The sequence below is a fragment of the Tachypleus tridentatus genome, chromosome 13 (genome assembly GCF_004210375.1).
Source record: "Tachypleus tridentatus isolate NWPU-2018 chromosome 13, ASM421037v1, whole genome shotgun sequence".
NCBI lineage: Eukaryota > Metazoa > Arthropoda > Merostomata > Xiphosura > Limulidae > Tachypleus > Tachypleus tridentatus.
Genome location: NC_134837.1, coordinates 91,468,796 through 91,494,478, shown reverse-complemented (window position 1 = coordinate 91,494,478; position 25,683 = coordinate 91,468,796). Strand labels below are relative to the sequence as shown.

At 29.2% G+C, this 25,683-nt stretch overlaps 1 protein-coding gene and 1 pseudogene across 6 annotated transcripts in view; one reads left to right on the top strand and one right to left on the bottom strand.

The window, feature by feature from the left end:
- Positions 1 to 8,479, top strand: part of LOC143239991 (adenosylhomocysteinase-like 1) — a 61,101-nt gene extending 52,622 nt beyond the window's left edge. For all 5 annotated transcript variants that reach the window (XM_076481727.1, XM_076481729.1, XM_076481728.1 and 2 more), the window contains 8 exons: positions 191 to 254; positions 3,613 to 3,701; positions 4,078 to 4,148; positions 4,624 to 4,718; positions 5,425 to 5,523; positions 6,369 to 6,516; positions 7,242 to 7,362; positions 7,670 to 8,479. In XM_076481727.1, coding sequence (XP_076337842.1) covers positions 191 to 254; positions 3,613 to 3,701; positions 4,078 to 4,148; positions 4,624 to 4,718; positions 5,425 to 5,523; positions 6,369 to 6,516; positions 7,242 to 7,362; positions 7,670 to 7,676 — 694 coding nt within the window. In that variant the 3' untranslated portion in view covers positions 7,677 to 8,479. The remainder of the gene's footprint in view (positions 1 to 190; positions 255 to 3,612; positions 3,702 to 4,077; positions 4,149 to 4,623; positions 4,719 to 5,424; positions 5,524 to 6,368; positions 6,517 to 7,241; positions 7,363 to 7,669) is intronic.
- A 464-nt stretch (positions 8,480 to 8,943) lies between these two features.
- Positions 8,944 to 25,683, bottom strand: part of LOC143239990 (SLIT-ROBO Rho GTPase-activating protein 1-like) — a 124,759-nt pseudogene continuing 108,019 nt past the window's right edge. The window contains exons 9-18 of the transcript XR_013021493.1: positions 23,327 to 23,506; positions 22,470 to 22,706; positions 22,092 to 22,152; positions 20,767 to 20,844; positions 20,185 to 20,319; positions 19,062 to 19,167; positions 17,839 to 18,060; positions 15,534 to 15,622; positions 12,971 to 13,151; positions 8,944 to 12,466 (exon numbers count right to left, since the gene is read on the bottom strand). The product of XR_013021493.1 is annotated as an SLIT-ROBO Rho GTPase-activating protein 1-like (transcript). The remainder of the gene's footprint in view (positions 12,467 to 12,970; positions 13,152 to 15,533; positions 15,623 to 17,838; positions 18,061 to 19,061; positions 19,168 to 20,184; positions 20,320 to 20,766; positions 20,845 to 22,091; positions 22,153 to 22,469; positions 22,707 to 23,326; positions 23,507 to 25,683) is intronic.

Below are 25,683 nucleotides of genomic sequence, written 5' to 3'. Positions count from 1 at the left end.
GATTACACAGTTCATTGAGTATTTCTAATATGTGGGTACTTGTTTAGTGAAGTCATTAAAATTCAAGAAAATTTATTTTGCCAGATATGTTGATTTAGTATTGGTATAAGTATATGATTTCTTTAAGTTTTGTGATTATATGCTTATTCAATAGTTGTTTGTGTGAAAAAAGTTCTTTATGTCTTCTTAGATTAAAACGATCAACAGATGTGATGTTTGGTGGAAAACAGGTTCTTGTATGTGGTTATGGAGAGGTAAGTTTGGTTTTTAAAATATATGCTCACAAAAGATACTAAAACTCAACATTTAGTGCTGTAAGTTCACAAGTTTACTGCTGAGCCACCACAGGACGTATGAAGTACACCAACTTGTGTTTGATAAAGAACAAGTACCTGTGTTCTTCTACCTCTTGAGAGTATTTATTATTCATATGACAATCTAAAATTTGTTTAAGTTTGTTTTTTCTTAGCTTGGAAAAGTGCAGTTTCTGATACTTCAAACTGTGTGTCTGACTGAAGTTAGTATATGTGAATTTAGTTGTAAATTTAGTTGTTTTTATATCATATACAAATAATAAGGATATTGACCCAGCTAGGGGTAGAAAATATGATCCATACTGATTATGTGAATTTTCTTTCTTTTTTTTCTAATTTGGACTTTTAAAATGTTAAAAATATTTTTTTTAAAAAGACATTGAAATCTTGAAAAGTGTTAATATTTGATAAATAATTGTGTGTTGAAGTGAAAATGAATCTGTGGTTAAAAAGTAATGTTTGATAAATATATTTAATAATATATATATATATATATATCTAAGTTAACAAAAACGAACCTAAACAAAAAACAAATCAAAGATACTGCACATATCAAGAGGATTCTCAGTGCACAGGCTATAAATGTAGGAGGTAACTGGGAAAGTAGGACCCACATTGTGATGGGGATACACTATATATCAGTATTAACCTCCTTTTGCAAGTCTCACATGAATAAATGACAAAAATAAATAAATAATAATCAAAAGAAGTAGAAATTAAGAAGAGTGGGATGTGGGTACTGAAGTCTACAGCTTCCTACATCTGTATCATCTTTCACTGCCTATATACAGTTGTGGGAAAGTTACTGCTCTCCAAATTAAAACAAAATAAACAAAAAAGAAAAACAAAATAAACAAAAAAGAAAAACAAAATAAAGGAGTTGTATAATAATCTTAACTAAAACAAGAAGAAGAAAGACGAACAACTTGGGGGGTGGTTACATTCTTGTTTGGTATCTTAGCAACAGTTTCTTGCCTTATTTTGGGGTTTGTTGAGTAGATAAACAAATGAAAGTGAATGGCAATCATCTTTTAACCCTTTCACAATGGGCTTGATATAAGATATATATGAGTTTTTCTACACACATGCACATATTAAGTATTTGCATTATAACTTTTGATACAGCATGTGTATCTTCACAAAATTTAGTAGAATTTTAGTAAAGATTACAAGCTTTTTATACACAAAACATCAGATTTGTAATGAAATATCTTTACTCATGATTTTTTGTGAAAATAGAGTCTGTTTCTTTACTAGTCTGAGTACAAAGTGAATTCATGTCATGATTAAAAAACTATTCTTCATCCCAAAAATTTCAAATACTATTTACATAATCTCTAAAACCTCGTAATTACATTTCAATCATTTGTTTCAGTAAGACTTTATATTTTATGTTATTTTCTTTACTCTATGTGAGATCTGTCACTTAACCAAACTTGTAACTATTGATAATAAAAAAAGGGAAATAAGTATAAATTATGCTTTTTTGAATGAATATGTATTATAACCTGAAAATACAAATGTTTGGTCTAAGTAGCTTAAGTCTCATAACACTATATATGAACATGTATATTTATTTTTTTTATTATACTGACCTTCCAGTCATGCCTTGCTAACATTACATAACTTACACTGATGTGGTGCACATGCACTCGGTCACCTATCCAGTAATACAAAATTGACCTTTAGTCTTCCTTGTCTTTGTTTTGGCTGTGTTTTAGTGGACTACTATTTTGTAATATACAGTTCCATTTCAATTACTATACATTATATGTGTATGTAGATTATTACTATTTAGAAATAAATTATTAAACTTATTTTTCTTAAAATATGGAACAATAAATCAAGAAATAAAGCAAATAGTTATCTCTTGTTGCTATGACCTTTGTATTTGGTTGTTGCTGGGCATCTTTTAAACTTTTGCACGTGATGATATCAAACATTATTTTTAGGTTTCATATATACAGTTAAATAACCAAAAAATCAAATAACTACACTGATACTTCAGAATTCTACTAGAGGTTCTTATTTTGTATTCTAACTTGTCAATATTAGTAATTTGACTTCATAATTCATACAGAATTATAGATTTAGTATTTTGACATCACAAACATCTAATTTAAACAGTGCTGTATTCAACATACCATATGACCCACTAAAATCTGTATTTAGATGTGTTCTTTTAATATTTACTTTTAAATTAAGAAATTAACTTATATATAAAATTAATGTTTGAAATGTAATCTGCAATTTGGTTTCAAACTTATTAACATAAATTCATAAAAATAGTAGCTCAATAAAATTTTGAATGGAAGTCAACAAACATCATGACATGACCTTTGAGCCCTGACATGTTGCAAAAAAGGTTAAGACAAAACTGTGTCATTGTTGATTTTTTAACTTGAGTACCTTGGCTATCCCTACATACAGGGTTTACTAACTCTATGATATATATTACAGTTTAACTAAACATGTATGAGTAATGATGTTTCCTGTTTATAGTTTATTTTTACTGTAGGTCATTGGATAAAAACAGTTTGTAAGTTTTCATGTTTTTGTCTTGATTTTATGATTGTTAAGTGGATAAATTATTAACTGATAAGTTCAGAATTGTTTTATTTTACTTATTAAACTGTGAATACTTTGAGAGACATTCCTAAATTAAAAATAATTTTTAGCTAAAATTAGAAAAAATTTAAATGTCTCATAACAGGGCATAGTTATATCAATATTTTCCCATAGTAACAATTCTACACAAAATAATTTTATATAGCAGTTGAAGAAATTAGCATAGCACTGCACCAGACACTTTGTCTTTGGTATATGCAATCAAAAATACTATGTCAGATTGCTTTAATTATAAAAAGAGTTCAGAAGGCTATAAATGCTCTCAATGCTTGAATACTATATTTGTTATTTCTGTGAATATTGAAATGTTATTGTACATTGCTTTTCCTCACTAGTCTTACTCACATATTCTATTCTTCTATAAAATAAAATGTGTATATCTTCCAAAATAAAAATCAGACCTTATTCTAAAACCTTAAAAAGAATCTGTAATTTAAGGCAAACACCTTAAAAATATGTTTATCACCAAATGAATATTGCTTACTCTTATGAACTTTACAAAGATAATCTTATAAATTATGCATCTAAAATAAAGAAAAATTCAAATTTAGGTTGCATGTTTGTCTTGATGAAAATTGTGTCACAATTTGTGCTATGCAAGGGTAAAATTGAATCACAAATTGGGCCAATTTGGATTGCAAAAACAAAATTAACATGTCTTTTGTTACAGGTGGGCAAAGGGTGTTGTTCTGCATTGAAAGGAATGGGCTCAGTTGTTTATGTAACAGAGATTGATCCTATTTGTGGTCTTCAAGCTTGGTAAGGCTTGGTTTAGTAATAATTATGTAGAAATTTCTTTCATACTTTATTTTTGTAATGTAACTTTACAAAATTAGTCTTGGAAAGTTTTCAGAAATTGATAGTTTCTGTGTGAAAAATAATTGTTTAATTTTAACTTATTTTTAACATAATTCCCAGACAGTTCATCATGTGAATATTGGTAGATGTAGTTTTTAGTAGTTGGTATATATTTACTGAATTTTATTGTATGGTTCTAGTTCATCATATTATTAGTGAATAATGTGATATAGCATTTAGATGGGAAAAGCTTCTTATGGTACCATTTTGAAGAATATATTTTTAATAGGTATAGCATTATTTTGAGTTTGTCTTTTTGTTTGTTTTTTATATATAGTATGGATGGGTTCAAGGTAGTAAAAATCACAGAAGTCATTAGGAACATCGACATTCTTATCACAGCAACAGGTAGTCTATGTTATATTGCTTTAATATATTAATAATATCCTATTGTGTGTGTATGTAATGAAAGTAGATGCTGCTTTACATCTATACACACACCCATAAAATGAAAATGGTGTCATTTCCACTGTATCAATTTTAAATATTTGTGACATCAGATGAAGTTGAATACTGATAAGCCTATTTAAGGAAATTCCTGTATATGTAAATGTATATTGCAATCTTGATTTTGTGGAATATCATCTTAACAAAAATTAATTAAAGTAAAAGAGGATTTTTTCCTTAACTATTAAAGTTCTCATACATGTGGTTTATTTTTTTTATAGTTCAGCTGGTTTTAAATAAATTCTTTATTCTTCTACAACATTTCTTTATACATGTATGAATACAAACAACTTTGAGAGTGGTGTATTTAATCTGGATGTATAAAATACTCAGCTGTACATGTAATTAATGATGTGATGGTGAACTAATTTTGCAGGAAACAAGAATGTAGTGACCAGAGATCATATCGATAAGATGAAGAATGGTTGTATCCTCTGTAACATGGGTCATTCCAACACTGAAATTGATGTGGTAGGTGTTGGACTGCACTACCTGTAATGTGGGTTATTGCAGTATTGAGATTGGTATGTTTGGGTATAGTGTAGCATTGAAAACGATTTTGATCACTTTTACAAAGGAGATTGGTGAAGTTTTTCCTGTTCTACATCATGTGTAACATGGGTCTCTAGCAACATTATTTTAGTAATTTTATGCTACATTCTGTGTAACATAGATCACTAATGACAATACTTGTGTAGTAGTTCTTATGCTACATCACATGTAACATACATAGACAACTGATAACAAGATTGTTTTAATAATTCTATGCTACATCATGCAGAACATGGGTCACTAATGACAAAGTTGCATCTACAGGGACATGGATTATTCTAGAATGTAAATTGATGTGGTATTGGGTTGGATTGGATGAGTCAAATATTTTAGACTATTCTGGTAAAATTGGAGTAGAAACTTTTGGATTGCACCATGTGTAATGTAGTAAAAAATATAAAAATAATAAAAATTTGATGTGTGAGAGAAGAGTAACTACTACTAGCTTTATTTGTTTATAAATCTACTAATGAAAAAAGTTGTTTATTACTTGTCTTTTTTGAGTCCACTATTTGCTATTTTTAACCAATAAATATTTGCTTAGTTGTTTACTAAAATTGTAAATATTGTTAATTTTTTATTCATTATGTATCATAATGTTTTTTTTCCAATTCCATTTTCCAAGCAAAGCTTACGAACACCTGATCTGACTTGGGAAAAAGTTCGATCGCAAGTAGATCACATTATTTGGCCAGATGGAAAGAGGATTATTCTTATTGCAGAGGTAATTTTAATGCATTTCTTGACCAGTATGTTCCACTGATAGTTTTTGTACACCAATGTAATAAAATCAGTTTACAACATGTGTTTTTAAAAATGCACAATAATTTATTGTACAAGTTTAAAAGCAATATAAAAGTAAAAACTACATACTTTGGTGGAACATTCTCCACCATTTTCAGGAAACTTTCAAATATATACTCAAGTGTACGTGTACAATTTGCCTGTTTGATTTTCAGAAGTTTTAGTTGTTGATGTAGGAGAAATTTTGAACTAGCTATAGCAAAGTCCATGTAGTGAATTTTATCTCTTTTATAATTATATAATTTACAGAATGTTTTATTCTATAATAAATAACATATTGAATATAAGAATAAGTATTCATCTTGCTTTAAGAAAGAGCTTCAGCCTTTCTAGGTATTTTTTCATGTTGCTATAATATCACTTTTTACACAATAGTCCTGTTTATGAGAAATATATTTAATGTTCAGCATTCTGAGTGTTCACAGCAAAGGTTTTCTTGTACTTGTATATTTTCTGAGCTTTATTTAAATATTTTCATCTTCATTAATGTATTGATTTTTATTACTTTTTTAAAATGTTTCTCGGATATCTAAGATATTAAACTTGTTATCAAGTGGTCCCACCACTGTACTCCAAATTCTAAATATAGTGTGAATGAAATAACCTTTGAATGACATTATAAATTAGTTTTTCTCCTTTTCATTTCCATTGTTTAAAATATATTTTTAAATCTTCATTACACTAGATCATTTTTTTGTTTGTAGTTATCTATATATTAGGAAAATTTTTTACCTTTTCTCAATAATTTGAAACATTTTATTTTAGGGTAGACTCGTGAATCTGAGCTGTTCCAGTATTCCATCTTTTGTAGTTTCAATAACAGCAGCCTCACAAGCCCTAGCTCTGATTGAACTGTACAATGCTCCCAATGGTCGATATAAAAGTGATGTATACTTACTTCCAAAGAAGATGGGTAAGTGGTCTGTTGGAGGTTGTTGCTTGCTGTGGTATTTTGATCAGTTATACTTATGCTTAACTTTTTCTGGGACATATTCAAGTGTAGCAAAATTAGTAAGCTGAACTTGGCTTGCTGGATTATGTATGATTCTTTAATTTGTTACACAGGATTATCTGTAAATGGTATTACATAATGATGCTTGCTCTGTTTTATACATTTTTTACAAACATTAGGGCTAGGTAATGTATGATTCTTAAGAATTAAACATTTCTATCCCATATTAATAGTTTTTAATTTTTGAATTATGTGGGATATCTCCAATACTTACTTTTATGTATGATCCTTGCAAGTCCCTCTTTTTGTATATTTGAGGGGATGGAAGAAGACCTGTAGATAACCTTGTACTTTTACTTGGTTATTCTTCACCATTTCATTACAAAACAGGGATTCATGTAAACAAGGCACATTTAATTGTTGTAAATAGTCAGTCTGTTTATTGTATGTAAACTATTTATAGCAGAACTCTGATGTTCATTGTAACTACTACTGAGGGTGTAAGTTGTTACTAAAGCTGCACCAGTAATTATGTAAAAAACGTTTGTGCTGAAGTTCTAACTTGATAAAGAAATAAACAGCACCTTGTTTGTTTATTTCAGAGCTTTATTGCACCTTAGTTTTCTTTGTTATTGTTGATAGAAAAACGTAAAATTTGTATTAGAAATAATAGTTTTCTTCAACAGATGAATATGTAGCCAGTCTTCACCTTCCTAGTTTTGATGCACACCTGACTGAATTAACAGATGAACAGGCTAAATACATGGGACTGAACAAAGCTGGACCTTTTAAACCTAATTATTACAGGTACGTGGTTCCATGCTTTCGTGTATGTCAGACTTTGCAGAATGTGTGCTTGTAGTTATTCAAAAATCATAGCAATGTTTTATGTGTCTAGTGAAATAAAAGCTCAATGAAGAAAAAAAAACACCTATAAAATAATAACTGGTCTCTTGTAAACCTGTTGGTGTTTTTTGTTTTCTAATAACTGCTCTGCATGACAGATTTAATTTTTCTTGTACAACCAGGACTTCACAGAGTTTAGTAACAAATACTATGAGTAAATATTCTCTACCTAACTGACTTCTTTGGCAATTTTGATTTTTCTTTCCAGATACTGAAAATAAAAAGGAGCAGTACACTGATCATTGACATAATAGGAAGAAGTATTGCCCAAAGTTACATCGATGTGTATTAAATACTCAGATATGTAATTATGGTTATGCCATCTGGGATAACAAACAATTGTATGTTGTATAGGAAATTAATGTTTAAAAATTAAACAACTTCAGTCATGACAGTACAGAGATAGAGTAAGATGCATTTATGATGAAGGTTGTAGTTTTGGAAGGTGAACATCAAGTAGACATTTCTTTTCTTTTGTCTAAATGAAGTTACCAAAGTTTGTGTATTTTCTCTAGATTTTCTGTAGTTTTAAAGAAATGTCAAGATGTGCATGCTGTTCTACCCTATGTTTATTTGAGTGTGATGACTTTAGTTCAAATAAGTTGAAACTTCCTCTGAGAATGTAAAGTCTATTACACATTGTCAGTGAAAACGTTAAAAACAATTATGCATTTCATTGTTGTTGTGCTACACTTCACAGACAATAGTGACAACTTAAATCGTTATTTAGACTTGAGCTAAGAACCTGTATTTAGGGTGCAAGTTTCATTTATTTAGTAAGAAAAGCTTTACTCTGGGTTTTTCATTCAGTGAGAGATGAAACATATGGCTTCGAGCATAGTAATTACTAAATTTCATCTTAAATTTATTATGCACAAAACAAATCCAGTCATTATTAGTCTTTTAGGTTAAACTTATTCCCAGGTTTTATAGTTTATGGTGCCGGAAGTCAGCAGTGTTTTCTTTCTATGTATCTGGTAAATAATCTTTGAATAAAGTTTTTGTTTTTTAAATTCCAGATGGTGTGAAGTGAGGAATGTACTTAAAATTTTTTACTAACTGATTTTGGTGCTAAGAATGATAATGTGAAAATACAGTTGTTTGGAACTGGGTGTGGGCTAATGGACCCTCAATTAGGTGTTTAGGGTACACGACTTGCTTACTGTGGGGTGTTGATGACTAGCTGCCTTCGTTTTGTCTATCAGTACTAAATGAGATAGTCATTGTATAGCTAAGTGTAAAATTCAAACCAAACTATCTACCTATCTGGTACAGACTTACTACCCCTATGTTAACTTAATTAACATTGTCTTTAACAGTATATTTTGTTTGGAGTTCCCTGCAAAGAGCAAATGATATACTTACATCATGTAGCAGTTGTTGTACATGGATTATGTTTAAAATATCCACCAACATATAAGCACATATGTTTATACAGTTTCACTGTTCTAAATAATACTAGGAAAAAGCAATTCACAGTAATAGGTATTACAAGCACCTGTTTATTTATCAGAGACCTGTAAAAAAACAATTCAAATACAAATTGAAAATTTTTTAAAATCTTCTCTAAATTATACAAAGTCTACCCCCTCCCACTATATAAAAAGAATGTCATAAGAGAACAAAAACTTAACAAGTGACTCACAATCTGTTTTCTAAGTACCCAGTTTATTAACATGACACTTCTCATCTGGAAATATTTTCTTTCATTACATTTGTTTTTGATATTTAACTAGCAGTTGAAAAAAGGCTGGATATGACAGCTTTATGTTAATGGGTTCTTAATAACCTTCACACTTTAAAATAAACTTGAATATGATGTAAAGATGCTAATTGTCTTTTCTTCTTTATCATTAGTTAGGGTATTAGAAGTCACCATCAAACAACAAACAACACACTGTTAAACATTTTATGAACTGGTTATAAATTCTACCTTACACTTTTCATTTTTGCAAACTACTAGACCAACTAGTATGGCAACAAACTGGACACCAATACATCAAAGTTACCAGTTAAGCAAAATTATTTTAAAACTGACACCAATTAACCATTTTCATAGAATATGTAGCTTGTTTATACAGTAGAAAATTGCTTTAGGAGGTTTTGCTGACCACAGTATAACCTTCAAAGATCAGATGAAAGTCATGGTACTTTCCTCTATTAAATATGAAAAATAAGTTATGCTCAATGTAAAGAAAGATTTTCCTTAAGAGTTAGTTTTGCACTACAACAGACTCAAAGTCCTGCTATTTTTAGTATCTGTTTAAAGGTAATAAAACCTTCTGAAGAAACTATTGTACTTTCCTTTCCTTTAAAACAAAAATTGTTCAACTTTTTTCAAATTGCTTTAGCCAAAACAAAAAATACTACAAATGTGAATAACCTATGATAATACATTGTAATTTTCCTAGATTTCAGCATCTACAAATTGATAAAGTTTTTGAAATTTTCCAACCAACCATTTTTTGCCTCACACTTGTCTATTTATAAAGTACTGTTATGGAATATGTTAGGCAAACATTTCTCTCAAATTACTATATAAACATACATAAATACCACATCTACCTTGTTCGAAAACAACTCCATAATAACACACTACTTCGCTATAACAAATACAGAGAGGTCTTCCATTCTAAACTGAATGGCAGGGATAAGAACATAAATGATGCATCAATTTTTTCATACTTTAGAGAAATCTTATAGAACCACAAAAATATGAGTAGTTGATATGTGTGTCCTGCAAAGAAGCTGACATACAAGATGGTAATAAATATTTTTTGAAATAAAAGTTGCAAAATATAAAGAAATGAGGTATTCAGTACCATATTCTCAACTGTACACAAACAAGTGCTTATTACAGAAAGTTTTACTAGACTGTAAAATGTAGCCATTTTTGAGATACTCTAAATAAAGATTGGTGCCATTGAACCTACTACATACAAGGTAAATGTATTTGTATAAATTCTACATTATAGAGTATAATAAATTTCCCAACAGAAAATCTGTACAAGGTTTACAATGCTACATAGTAAGATTATTTTAGTCACTGTACTGAGTTTTTAGTATTAAACAAAATACCAAAAATTACCTCTATGATGATTTACTCAAATACTAAAATATCCAGATTATATAAAAGTACTTAATTTCCCTAAAACTCTTGGCTCATAATCATTTAACAAAAAGCATCAATATTAATTACACACAGGAAAGAAAACTTTGACAGAGGTTTATATCTGTCCTGCACTATCTGTAAAGTAATAATAAAAGTGATTCTGCAAACAGTTTTAAAGTCTTGCTCATCCAATTGGGCAACATCCAATAATCAAACTGTATACATCTTAATATACTGGAGAGTCAATAAGAATTCACATTCACCCCAAGTTTAAGGCTGCCATAACTAACTATTGTTCTGATACTTTTCAATAGATGGCAAGGCTCCATGATGAGTGTTTATGACAAGTATAATTTGGGCATTGTTACAATCACATTAAAACTATTTACATCAAAGGTATAAATACTGATTGATCCACTCATGGCTAAATTGAAACATCTAAAAATCAGTAACATTTTGTTTTTATAAAGTTCTTAATTTTGTCCAATTTTAATTTGAATGTATTTGTTGATGAGGCGAGCTTCACTAAGCCCCTGTATCCTTGGACAGAAATATCACTTATGTCAATGCCTTACCTCTGCACAATAAAACTCACTGGCTCTGTTTTCTTTCAAACTTCTCAGTCTTGTAATACAAACTACTGTTTGTATGTTTATAAAAACAACTGTTTTTAAACTCAAAAGTTCAAAAAAGGAACAACAATTTTACTAGTTTTTTTGTTCAGCACCTGATCTGGACAACACATCAGTTTCCAATCAACATGAGGTTTGCTTGTATTCTTTTTGTTGGAATTTAGCAGGCTCCATTGATAAAGGATTTGTGGGTTTTTTCATCACAGGAGGTTTTACTTTAGTTGGAGGCTTGAAATTTGAAATACCTTTAGCATACAAAGCTTGTGAGCTTTGCTCAATTGCAGAATTTTTTGGCATATCTAGGTCCTGTTTTAAATGCACAGGTTTGCAAGGGACTTCTGGAGAGGATTCCACAAAATCTTGTTCTGTTTGATCTCTTATTTCATTTGTTACATTGAAAACATCCGAACATTTTTCAGATGGATCTGAACCATCCAAACTAACTGTAATGGTTTGAGTTTTGGCCCAAACCTTGGCCGGCAAGGTTGACTCAAGGCCAGAATAAGATATACGTGATACTGAACCTTTCTTTAAGGTACCCTGGTGTGACATTGCAAATCTCTCTGCTGTAGTCAATTCTGGACTCTCACAACTCTGAATGCTAGAACGGGAAGAAGGTCTTTCATCATCTTCATCTTCCATATTACAAATTTTTATAGGTAACTCAGGACTAGGAGAATTATTAGGAAGATCTTTCACAAGATCTGGTGTGCCCTTTGATAAGGAAAAGGGATTTTGTTTTATAGAATCACGAGATCTAGATCCATCTATTTTATTCTTTTCCTTAATGATATCTGCATGAGATGAGCTGAATAACATGTCATGCAAGTCTGCCTCTAATCTATTCCATCCTTTTCTCTCTGGGTCACTTAAGTAAAACTCCCCAAGAAGGTTTTCGTCCCTTATAATGCCTTCCATTGCTTCTCCTACACTACTGGAGTGAACTAATTTAGGTTGATCAAACTCACCAGCTGTTGCTAGCTGTACTTTACGTAGTGTGGTTGGACTGAGACTAAGGCGACGTCGAATGGGGGTATTGGAGGAATGTAAAGAACTGAACCCAGAACTGGACACAGAGTTGGAAGGAAATGTTGAAAGTGAATCTTGAGGAAAAAATTCAGAGCCTGTGGTCCCTTCTTCAGGTATATTTGTATCAATAGAAGGTTTGGGACTAGTACTATATCCTGATAGAGAATCACTACTGCTACTAGTACGACGTTTTTCACTCCCGTCTTGGCTCAGCTTGTCTTTGTCTTCATCTCTAAAATATCAGATCTTGTACATTACTTTTAGTGAAAATTAATATTTTATACATTTTAATACATAATGTGTTTCATGAAATGTGTAACTTGAAAATCTTATGAATTCACATATCCATACTCTGAGAAGTTGAAAAATTGCCATAATGAGCAACATCAATTCTCTTGAACCGAGTTAACTGGGGGCTTATGATCCAATGATTTATTGTGTGTGTTTAGGCATGAAAATAATATCTGGTATTACAATCACCTTGTTGATGTTTCATTATGAAACCTGTACAAAGTTGTATATTCAGCATTCTGATAATGTAAAGTAAGGCAGATAAATATGGTCTCAAGTCAACTCAAAAGTATTTTCTGAACAAACACTGAAAGTAGATGAATGGAAAGCCTCAATGAACATAATTTTCAGTAAGGTTACTACACTTTATTTCACTGTTCACAAAGCTTTTATCTCTTTGTATTTAAACAATAGTTCTATAAAAATAGTAATGGCTGATACTTACCTAAGTTTCAGAAATACATATTTGTCTGGAACAAGTCCTTCTTTCCCATTCAAACTCCCTCTCCACCACTTACTGGAAACTTGATTAAATAACTGTACAGTATCACCTTCTTTGAAAGAGAGTTCACGATCTGTCCGGCCACTGAAAGAACATTGTGCTACAGCCTCCAGAACTTCACATTCTGGAAGGAACAGACAGTCATTATTCTTTTAAACCTAAAGAAAGTTGGGCTATATCCAAACTTCATCAGTGCTGAAAATGACTAAACAGAACAAGGTTCCTAATATTAAACTATAATGTTATTTAAAAACTGAAGTAAACAATAGGGCCACAATAAATATTTGGGCTAATAACCTTTCTTGATGCTTTGCCCTTTAAGGTGTGTAGCTAGTATAATCCCATTTAAGTCATTCACAAACACTTGATGTTATTTCACAGAAGTAATAATACATTACACAAATACACTTCACGTATTTTATAAAGGTTATTGCTAAATAACATAAAACACATGTAAGCAAATGGGACTGTCTCCAAAAATCACCAGCAGATGTTATTCTATGTACAAGTACAACAAAAGTTTATTTAACCAAGTAAAACTGCAGTAGAAATTGTTCACTAGCATGTTACTACCCTAACCTTTTGGTTTGGGTTAACTCTTTTGCAACTGGTTCAGTATAATACACACATTTGCTGACTTTAAGTACTTGTATTGTAACATTTAGTACAGTACATGTATCTTCACAAAATTTAATGGACTTTTAGTAAAAATTACAATTTTTTTGCACAAAAAATCAGATATGTAAATGAAGTGTTTTATCAAATATGTATTTGAAAAAATATTGAGTCTGTTTGTTACTAATACAAGTGAAGTGATTTCATGTTATGATTGTAAAATATCAGATATTATTTATGTAATTTACAAATCTCTTAAATAAATTTTAAACATTTGTTTTCAGTAAGACTTCATATTTACCTGTTATTTTCTCTACCCTGACTATGTGGGGTCTGTCAATTTCACTAACTTTGTAACCATCATAAAAAAATTAGAAGATAAATATATATTGTGTTTTTCTTTGTGCTAGTATGCCTACAGATTATAACATAAAAATATAAATTTTTAATCTCAGTACCTTAAGCATCACAACATTATATACTTATCATATTTGTATTATATTGACCTTCCAGTCATGTCTGGCTCACACTGTATAACTTGCATTACCAAGGTGCACATGCCCACATGTTACTATATCTAATAATATAAAACTAACCTTTATTCTTTCTAAAGTGACCCTGTCTTGACTGTGTTTTAGTAGATCAGCATTTTGTAATATACTGACACATTTCAATTTTTACATATGTATACAGATTACTACTGTTTAGAAGTAAGGTATCAAAACTTATCCTGCTTAAAATATAGAACAATAAATAAAGAAGTAAAGAAAGCAATTCTCTTCTAGTTATGACCTTTTAAAAATTTTTAAAAATTTCGTGTGTTGGAATGCAAATTTTTTTTTTTTAAATCTATATGTATGCAACACACACGGTTGAATAACCAAAAAATTATAAACTACTCTATTGATACCACAGAATTCCACTATAATTTATCAAGCTTAGTAATTAAGCTATATATTTAGGTAAAAAAAAAGAAACTTCGAGCAGACTAAAGACACAACCTACCTACCCTACCTCTTTGAAATCTTGGTTCAAAAGATTGTGATGCCCTTTTAACAGATTAAAAGGGGAACATTTAAGCTTTTGATTGGTTATTCACTGGTTTTAATAAATGTCATATATTAAAATAAAAAGACCATTTCCAAAAATGGAAGGAGGTGAATGGGGCAACTATATTTGATTCAGTGCATAAGCCATATCTAAGCAAAATAAAAAAATATGAGGTTTTTTATTTTATATTCTAGCTTGTTAATATCAGTAACTTGAGTTCCTAATTTGTATGAAACATCTAATTTTAACCAATGCTTCATTCAACATACCATACGACTCACAAAAATCGATATTCAAGTGTGTTCCTTTAATAGTTACTTTTAAATCAAGGAAATAACTCTTATATTAAATTTTTAATGCAAATCAAAACATGGCAACATAGCATTTAATCTGTGACCTGTTGTATTTTTTATGAAAAAAAAAGTTGTAACAACTGGTACAAACCTACTTAAAAAAATGTTTTATAATAATTTTAATCAATTATTTTCTTCTTATCTTGAATATGTTAAACATACCAGGCTTCATGTGATGTAAAGCAATTACTCTTTTTAGTTTTCATACAAGGTTACAAATCTTATTAACACATAACTATCCTTAAGTTTGAAATTATACACTACAGGTTAACAGCATCCACTGACAACTCTTGGGCTTCTACTGTCTGATCAAGTAGTAATATTTGACCATGGCTCTTATAAAACAGCTTTGGCAGAGTATTTGGAATAATGGGTCACTAACTACAAAGTTTGATATTTACAATCCAGCTACAGTTGGCCCTGCCAAACCTATAGTTTGATGAGAAATATATAAATGATGATATCGTAACAGATTACTAAAAACATACCATCCTCACTGGGAAGAATATCAGCTTCATAACTGTCCAGTGTATCAGGATCATCCAAGTTGTGATCCACAGGGGACTCTCCAACATCACTGAAAACATTTATTGAATCTATTGGTTACAAATTAAAAACTTTCAAACAACAAAACTGCAGTCTGCAATATACTGTTATCATTAGTTGCCTTAACCTTTCCATTACAAGTTGGGTGGAATCCACCAAGCTTGAGACTATAAGAGTAATTATACTATGATTTTTGATAATGTAGGCATATGTTCACACAATTTTGCAAGTTATTGGTAAATGTTATGAGGCTTTCATCCACAAAATATTAGGTTTTTGAGTTAAATATTCTCATACATTTTTCTTCTTTCAGAATTTCGACTAACCAACATACAAAGTAATTTTCATATTAAAATCGTATATACTTTATACATCAGAAGATTTTAAGATTCCACATGTAAAATCTATCTAACCTCCATATAATTATCAAATGCTTTTTAAAGAAAAACTTAAAATTTTTTGTTATTTTCACAACCAAATCAGAATCTCTGTACATGTTTGGTAGATTTAACCGATCTCATAACCATCATGAAAGACTGGGAAAGAAATATGAGTTATACTTTGTTTTCTTTCTGGAATAACTAGATTACATCTCAAAAAGAAAAATGTTAAGTCAAAATGATTTGAATGTCATAACATTGTACATTTATATGTATTTATTATTTTTATTACATTGACCTTTCAGTCATTGCTGGCTAACATCACAGAAGTTACAATGATGCAGTGCACATGCACTCATGTTACTGTATCCAAAAGTATAAAATTAACATTACAAAGTGACCTATCTTGGCTGTGTTTTAGTGGACTAGTATTTTGTAAAATAGTGACATTTATGTTATGTTATATACGTGTATACATTATTACTATTTCCAAACAAATTTTCAAATTTATTTTTCTTAAAAAATAAAACAGTAAGTAAAGTAAAGCAAATAATTATTTATTCTATTTATGACTTTTGTACTAAGTACCTGTGTGTTGTAGGTTGCTAAGCCTTAAAAAATGTTGTGCATGGAGGATGCAAAACAAAATATTTAGGTTTTACACACACACACACACACACAGATTTGAATAACCAAAAAACAAATTACTATATCAATATCATATAATTCCATTACTATTTATCAATTTTATTAAGCTGTATTTGGATTGAAAAAAAAAAGAAATTTCAAACAGGATAAAGACTCAACTTACCTGGTAAATTGACTTTTTGCCTGTTCAAAAATTTCTTTTTAAGACCCAAACACATCTTACTTATTAAACTTGTTAAATTACAATGAATATTTAAGATAATGATATGGTAATTTAGAATTTTTTGGTTATTCAAATATATTAAATCTAAAAAATTATTAAGAAAGCTTAGAAAGCTATGACAAGCAGCATCTAAATCAAAGGTCATCATAACTAGAAGAGAAAGCTTTATTTCTTTATTTATTTACTGTTCTATGTTTTGAGAAAAACAAGTTTAAAAACATATTTGTAAATCGTATTAATGTATATATGTATTATAAGTGAAATGTGATTGTTTTACAAAACAGTCTGCTAAAACACATCCAAGACAGGTCACTTTGTAAAGGATAGTTAGTCTTGGATACAGTAACGAGTGCATATATATCATGTCAATACACTTTTGTATTGTTAGCCAGACATGGCTAAAAGGTCAGTATAATAAATATATGTATACTATCATGAGGTTTAAGTTATTTAGTCTAACATTTGTGTTTTTGTGTTACAATTTGTAGTTACTCTAGAACGAAAAAGGCACAATTTATATTTACGGTAGTTACACGATCTGTCAAACTGATCAAACCATTAGATATTTGTTAGTGAAAGTAACATATAAAATATATAAAGTTTTTTTTAAGAAATGTTTAACTATCTGGACATTATAAAGATATGTAAAAACTTTTGATGCATAAAAGTATTTTTAGTCTTAAAATAAAAATTACTTTGGATGTTGAATAAGCAACACGTAAAAATAAATAATGCATGAGAAAAACATTAACAAACCTTAAGATGTAATAAAAAAAATCTGATAAGCACAAAATGGTTACAAGGTCGGTCCCAGAGACCAAACTCGTGCCAAAAGGGTTAAACAATATTAAGGAGAAATAGCAAAAAAAGAATCTCAATAGTGCAATGAACAGTGAATACACATTTTAATACTGTTAGTAATGTGTTCTTTAGATATTAACTCTCATTTGTCTACTTTAGTATCTAAATGGTAAAAGATTTATCAAACCTACTCACTTCTCATCTGGTACATCAGCACTGATGTATTTCTCATATATGATGCCACCATCTGTAGGAAAGATCTCATCCTGATAGATGATAATGTTCTTAATGAGTTCATTAAATAAGTTTTGATACTGGACCTGGTTCTTGTCATCTGGTATTGGCATAAGAGATGGTCCAAAGCAAGTAGCTAAGTTGTAGGGGTCCATCATGTTCTCATCACTGAACTCTGACACACTAGCAGAAATTACAGAATATAATTTGATACATGCTACCTAGATTGCACTTTAACTCTAGAACACAGGAATTCAAATTGTCTTTAAAAAAAACAAAAAACATTCCTTCAGTTTCCAGCATCAAATGGTTCTTAATCTTAAGGAAAATAAAGTAATTTATTCTACTAATTCATTGATTAAAAATGTATAGTATAGAAATAACAAGAAATTAGAAAAATATGTACACAACATTACAACAAGAAACAGATATTTAACTGAACATTCAATGGAATTTCAAGCTGTTTAGCAAGTTAACTGACCAGTTTTGTTTTGTTTTTTTATATTTGCACTACCTAAATAGCTTGAGCAATAAAACACTATAAATCATGAAGTTACTAAAATTTGACTAATTTTAGGTTTTATAGAAAAACTTTATGACCTCTAAGAATAACAAGTCTTAGTGGGAAATAAAATTAAGTAACTTAATTATGGGTTTATGCATTTAAAGAAAACGTTTTTTGTTTTTTTTATGTAAAAATTCTCAATGCAAAGTTTTCCTTACTCTCTCCGAAATGAAATATTCATCCTTAAACAATGATAAATGCTGCATACAGAGAAATAAACCAGTTGAGTAGCACAAAATAAAACAATACTGCTTTGATAGATTGTTTAGGCAGAGTATTCATGATGAAACTTTGTAGAATGTACAGCAACTGCCTGTTGAGTCTCCACAAAGAAGTAGAAAAAGGATTTATAAAATTTAGTAACAATGAAATACCAAATGATTTAGAAAGATGTTAAGATTCTGTGCTCCACCAGTTTTATGAACTTTTCCTTAATCTATATATTCATGAAGATATTTCACACAAATTAAATGATTTGGGGATTTATTTTTATTATGCGAGGTTTAATCCTGTAAAGGTCAATATTTGAAAGTTATTTTCTGCAGACTTGTACTTAAATTAAGCTAATAAAGATGACCTCCTCCAATATTTGTAATTTCATGCAACATTTTCAACTTACTGGTTTAGAAAGGCAAACAAGTAACGGAGGAGTACAAACACTGCTCTTGGTAAACTAGCAATGACATCTCGAACTTTGGTGACAAATTCATGCTTTGACTCCACTTCTGAGAAAAGAAAGAAAAATTCCTATTAGAATTCTGATATTTTTTACTTTTTTTCAATTTTGCATGGTTAAGATTCTCAAGGTATGCTTTGTTAAAAGTTGTGAACTAAAATTAATTTTAATTTAGCTTTTGGAAAAATATACTGAATTTTAGTTTTATGTAATCCATTTCTTTCTCCATACAAATATTTTTGTGTTGGATACAAAGCCCACAATAAAACACATCACTTCAAAATCAAAAACAACCTCACGAAAAAATAATTTAGAATTTTAAATGCAAAAATAAAATTAAGACAGTTCTTTTTTATTTATTTCTTTAAAAAATGCATATTTGTTTAATTAAAGTTTTTAAATAACCTAAAAATGTAGGTGTGAAAAGCTTTGAAACAATTAGTTTTTTTGTTTGTTTTTTGACAGAAAATTGGTATTATTGACAATAATATACTTTTGTAAATCAATTACAAGAGCATGCTGACACTTTCCAGGATAAAAAAATAAAACTGAACACTTTTGTAAAGACAGGCTCTTACATCACATTAAAAACTGATTAAATGAGAAACTAATAAATAAAATATACATCTAATTAAAAACAACATTTTGGTGTTGTAAGGTCATTTATTTCTAGCATTAATATGCCTTCTATACACAAATACGCACTTCAGAAATGAAATAAAATGTTTAGTGCAGTTTAAAAAATTCACTAAATAAAAGGTCTAAATATGGCTGAAACTGTAGAACTAGTATGGAATCATTTAAATATAGGAGTTGTTCTCGTAATTAAATTTTTCTTAATAAAACTAGAAGTAAATCAGATATTGTAAAGTGTTTAATATTAAGAAATAAATAAAAAACATAATATATAACTTTGAAGTACAAGGCACCTGAAAAAACAAGCCTTTATCTTGCAAAAGGCTATCAAGCTTTTGCTTAAATTACTGTTTTAAGCACATCTGTTTTTAACTTTACATTTCATATTATTCACAAATCAGAGGAAAAACTGCAGCATCAATTAACTTACGGCTTATTTCTACCAACTGATCAAAGAAGAAAATTGGAAACAAGGGTTCCCGTAGTTCTCGGAGGTATAGCTTTAACACTCCTGCCACAGAATTAATATCACCTGTGTCTGTAACATCCGCGAGAGGATCCTCTCCTATTGACAAAATATTTAAACTATCAATAAGTTACATGTAACTAAAATTAGGTTACTTTTAATACTTCAAATATTTTTAAGTTTAATCCTCTACTGCACACATTATGACAATATGTTAAAAAAATGTTTTCTTTGAATTAGGTCTATATTGCATGTGTACACACACATACAAACAGTGAATTATACAATTACTGGAAATAAGAACATTCAACTACAGAACTGATGCATTTTTATATGTATTAAGCAAGAAAGGTTTAACTATGCATTATAACATACATTAGAGGAATATCAAGTATTGTAGAATGTGCAACAGAGGATTAATAGTTCAATTAATGGATGATAATTTTTGATTTCTTGTAAACCAATCACATTTATCAAATAAAAATTAATTATTTTTATCACTTTTTAACTGTTTAAGCATAAAACTTGACTTCATTCTGACCCTACCTCTTTCAAATGCTTCCTTAAAATTGTTAATCTCAACTTGGGATCCTGAAACTCGAAACACCCCTTGATGTTGTAAGCCTAAAAGTGAAAAAATAATTTCTATTTTAATCAGAATGCAACTGGTTATTTAATAAACAAGTCTTCATTTTAAAATAATTCCAAGAACCAAGTTTAATTTTTAATAATTATAAAAAAACATACAGCAACAGATCTTTAAAATTTACTGCATTATTTATCTAATATATTCATTCAACATTTATATTTTAGTGTCACCTTCAAGAAATCCTTTTTATTTTAACCCACTGGTTATCTTTATATCTACATCTCAGTTAAAATACATTTCATAGATTTAATATACAAGTTTCATTTTATAATACTCCTTGTACTGAAGACAAGTCCCAGTTTCAAAAGATAATTTATATCCTAGGTTGTAAAAGAAAAATGAACCAATTAAAATATTCAAACATATAAAGAAAAAACATTTAGCTTAACTGAATAGAAATGTTATTACTAGTAGTTTCCCAATGTGGGCCTATAGAAAAACATAGTTAATAAATTCTTGCATTCATTTTCATTTATTTTGTTTCATTTTCTATAAACACGTAGATAAGTACACAAAGAAATGCACCAAGAGGCTTAAACCAACCAAAATGTTTTAAATAAATCAAAGCTATTGGCTAATGGGTAAATACAGTTACCTACAATTATACTTGAAAGGAAACAACCTTATCAACCTATTCTAAATGCATAACCCATAATCTGTCTTTTTCAGAAATGCAACCATAATTATTTGATGTAAGAATTTTGTTCTCTACCTCATTCCTGAAGCCTTTTTTGTTTTGAATTTTGCAGCTAGTCATCACCACTTCCTGCCAGCTTTTGGGCTACTCTTTTACCAACGAATAGTGGGATTGACAATTACATTATAATGTTCCCATGGCTGAAAGGGCGAGCATGTTTTGTTTGATGGAAATTTGAATGAGTTGAGCACTCTAACCACCTAGCCATGCCCAGCCTTTTTTTTTTTTTTTTAATGAGTTAACTCTAAGGAACCTGTATTGCAAGGTTTCAAACAAAAATTCTACTCATACATATAATTTTCCATTAATACCAACTAAACTAGATACAGGTATTGCAAAATTTATCATTAGAAGAATTAAACAATTGATTCTGGTGTGTACTAATGGGTAGTAATAAAAAACTTTAGTAAATTATAAAAAAGTTAAACATACTATATAATACATATTTAATAATTTAACATAAAATGCTATACATGGTCTGATAAGTAATAAAAGCAACTATGGATGGCTAGATGATCAACTCACCATATAAGTTAATGATCCGTATGCAGCTACGAACAATAAGTGGAATCTCCTGGTTTGTTGCCTGCTCAAATAATAAAATGATTTAACCATTACTACTTCTTGACAAAATATTACAGCACTTTCTACTGATCATTTCTGTGTATGCTATACTAATGTATCCTTTAGTATCAAACAAGCAGATACTCGTTAATTTACTTGGTAACTTTTCTTTAAACAACTATTTCTCCAACAGTGATAACATAAAATTGCATACAAAAATTCCACTAAAATTTCAAAATAAGTATATTAAAAAGAAAATCAATTGCAAATTCTACATCTATCCAGTTATTATGGCCTCTCATTTACAGAAAGTAAGAGATTTACTTCAAACATACTTACATCCAAGTACTCTTCCAAACTTCCACCAAATAACTTTGGCTGGCCTACAACTGGAGTCTGGCCTATTCTCTTTTTTTTTGTTCGATGTAGCAAGGTGTGTGGTCGCAAGACAGTACTAGGTGGGGAATCACCACTGTTTGATTTAGCATTTTCAATAATTATTCCTCGATGAATCAGTTCTGCTTTTGCTTGGAGCCGAGCTATGAGATTGCCATCCAAGGTGTACTTTCGAAATTTCTACAATTTAAAATTTACAAATTTTTCACTAAAACTTTGCTTAATGTGATCTTTACTTTACAACATATTATGTGTAAAATGCTTATCTGAATGAATTGAAATGGAACTAAAAAATAAAACTTTTCATATGAATCTCCTCTAGGTTTAGAGGTTAAAATAATATATACACACACTTATTCTAAGATGGATTTAAGTTTTAAATTACAAGTTTGTACTATATATATCTGATGAGATATATGATGATGTTCATCCACACACCCAACAATTTAACACAGTATAGTTAGTATTAAATCAGAATTTACAAGATATAAATTGTACCAATGCATACAACACATGCACTAGTAGTAGTAAATTAGATTTGTAAAAACAAACTGCTCATTTTCAAAAGTGTAATCTAAAAAATATTTACTTTAAGCTAAGGCAAATAATGTTGCCCAATAAATAGTTAATGTTTCTAAAATTAGATAATTAAATAAAAAATTGTTTTGTTACCACTTATTTAACTCTAAGTTGTTTAAACATTAAGAGAATAATTATTAAAGAAACAAAAGAAATAATTCTACTAATGATTTCCACCTCAGTTAGTAAGTTCTGTAAGAATTAATAAACAAATATCATACATTTAAATAGAAGTCTTCTGTTTCTTGCCTGTCAGCTCGCAGTTTTAGAGCAAGAGTTTCAGGTTGCCTTAAGCCATTTCTATTGTTACTTTCTTCAGAAAATAAAAGAGAGCAATCATAGTCTTTAATGCTGATCATGTCCAGTAAAGATCTCTCTGCTGTCTCCAGGGTTTTCCACACCTAACCATTTTTGTTTTGCAATATTTAAATATGCTTTGAACAACTTTCTTACCAACAATATTATTAACCACACCTTATTTCAAAAAGAAAAAATAACAATATACCTGAAGATAAAATATATGCTAATAAAAAGAATATACTTTTTCTTTGTAATTTTCACAGAATATCATAAGTTCAAAATTACAACTGATAAGATAAAACACTTGTTGTCTCACACACAAAGAAACAGTAAAACATTTTGCAAATTACACATTTCTATGTCATTATTTAATCAACTTTTAATTATAAGCAACTGTTGAGCTCACAAAGTTATAAATATAAAAAAACAGAAGCTACAAATAACTAGCCTAAATATCCGTGTTCTAAAAGCAATAGTAGGATAGATATAAAAAATGAGGGTGAAGGTTTAGTCTATCATACAAAAATTATTGTGTAATCACTTGATAGCAAACCCCACCATGACAAAGCCATGTTTTGGTAATATACAAAAAATTTAAATCATTAAATTTGTACAATAGAAATAACATCTTTTGTTCACTTGATACAATTACCCTGAAAATTGTCAAGTATTTATCTAATGTTTAGTTTCAATACTACATTAAAAATAACAAAGATTTAGTTAAATTTTAAGAGTTGTTTCACACAATATTATAGCTATAAAACTAGTTTGAACTCCCTTTTTCCTAACCTTAATTTTAAAACAAGTATTTATTTTCTATCAGCCACAAACATTTCTACAATTATTTCCCAAATTACACAAAAAATTCCACAAATTGTACCTTTACATTTCTAAAAGCAATCCACATAAAAGAATTTATAAAGGAATTCATGTAAATGAACTTCCACAAGGTATATATTTCCATTACTGTTAATCCTTTTGTGATGGGCTCAGTATAAAATAAATGAGTTTGTCTACACATTTGCACATTTAGTATTTGTGCTATAACTTTGGATACAGCAAGTGTATCTTCACAAAATTTGGTAGACTTTTAGTAAAGACTAATTTTTTGGACAAAAAATCAGAATTTTTAATGAAATATTTTTACTGAGGATAAGTTTGTGAAAATAGTGTTTCATTACTAGTCTGAGTACAAAGTGATTTTATGTTATGGTTTAAAAACTATTCTTCATTACAGAAGTATCAAGTATTATTTGAATAATCTCTAAAACCTCCTAATTACATTTCAAACATTTGTTTCAGTAAGACTTTATACTTTATGTTATTTCCTATACTCTATGTGAGATCTGTCACTTAAACAGCCTTATAACTATCGATAATAAAAGAAAAAAGGGAAAATAAGTATAAATTATGCTTTTTTCATCGTAGAAAGAGTATATATTATAACATGTTTAGTCTAAGTAGCTTAAGTCTTATAACACTATATATGAACATATATATTTTTTATTTTTTTTTAATTATACTGACCTTCCAGTCATGCCTAGCTAACATTACATAACTTACACAGATGTGATGCACATGCACTCAGATCACCTATCCAGTAATATCTAAATGACCTTTAGTCTTCCTTGTCTTTGTCTTGGCTGTTTTAGTGCAGTACTATTTTGTAATACACACTTCTATTTCAATTAATATATATTATATTTATTATTACTATTTAGGAATAAATTAAGTAACTCATTTTTCTTAAAATATAGATCAATAAATCAAGAAGTAAAGCAAAGAGTTCTCTTGTTGCTACGACCTTTGAACTCAATTGCTGCTGAGCATATGTTGCTAAGCCTTTTAAAATTTATCAACGTTTATCAAACGTTTTTTTGTTGTTTTAAATATGTACAACTGAACAACCAAAAAATCATAAATAACTCCATTGATACCACAAAATTCCACTATAATATATAAGCTTTATTACTAAGATGTGTTTAGATTTTGTAAAATATGAAACTTTGAGCAGACTAAAGACATAACCTACCTTCTTGATATCTTGGTTTGAAAGAATGTTGTAGCCTTTTCACAGATTAAAATGGTTGAGAAAGCCATTAAGGGGACATTCTAAGTTGTTGATTGGTTATTCATATGTCATATTTTTAAGTAAGTGTATATGAGGGACCATTTCAAAAAAATAAAAAGAGTTGAATTGAACTATAGCACTTGGTTCAGTACATAAGCCATATCTCAGCAAAATAAAAAGATATGAGGTTTTTATTTTACATTTAGT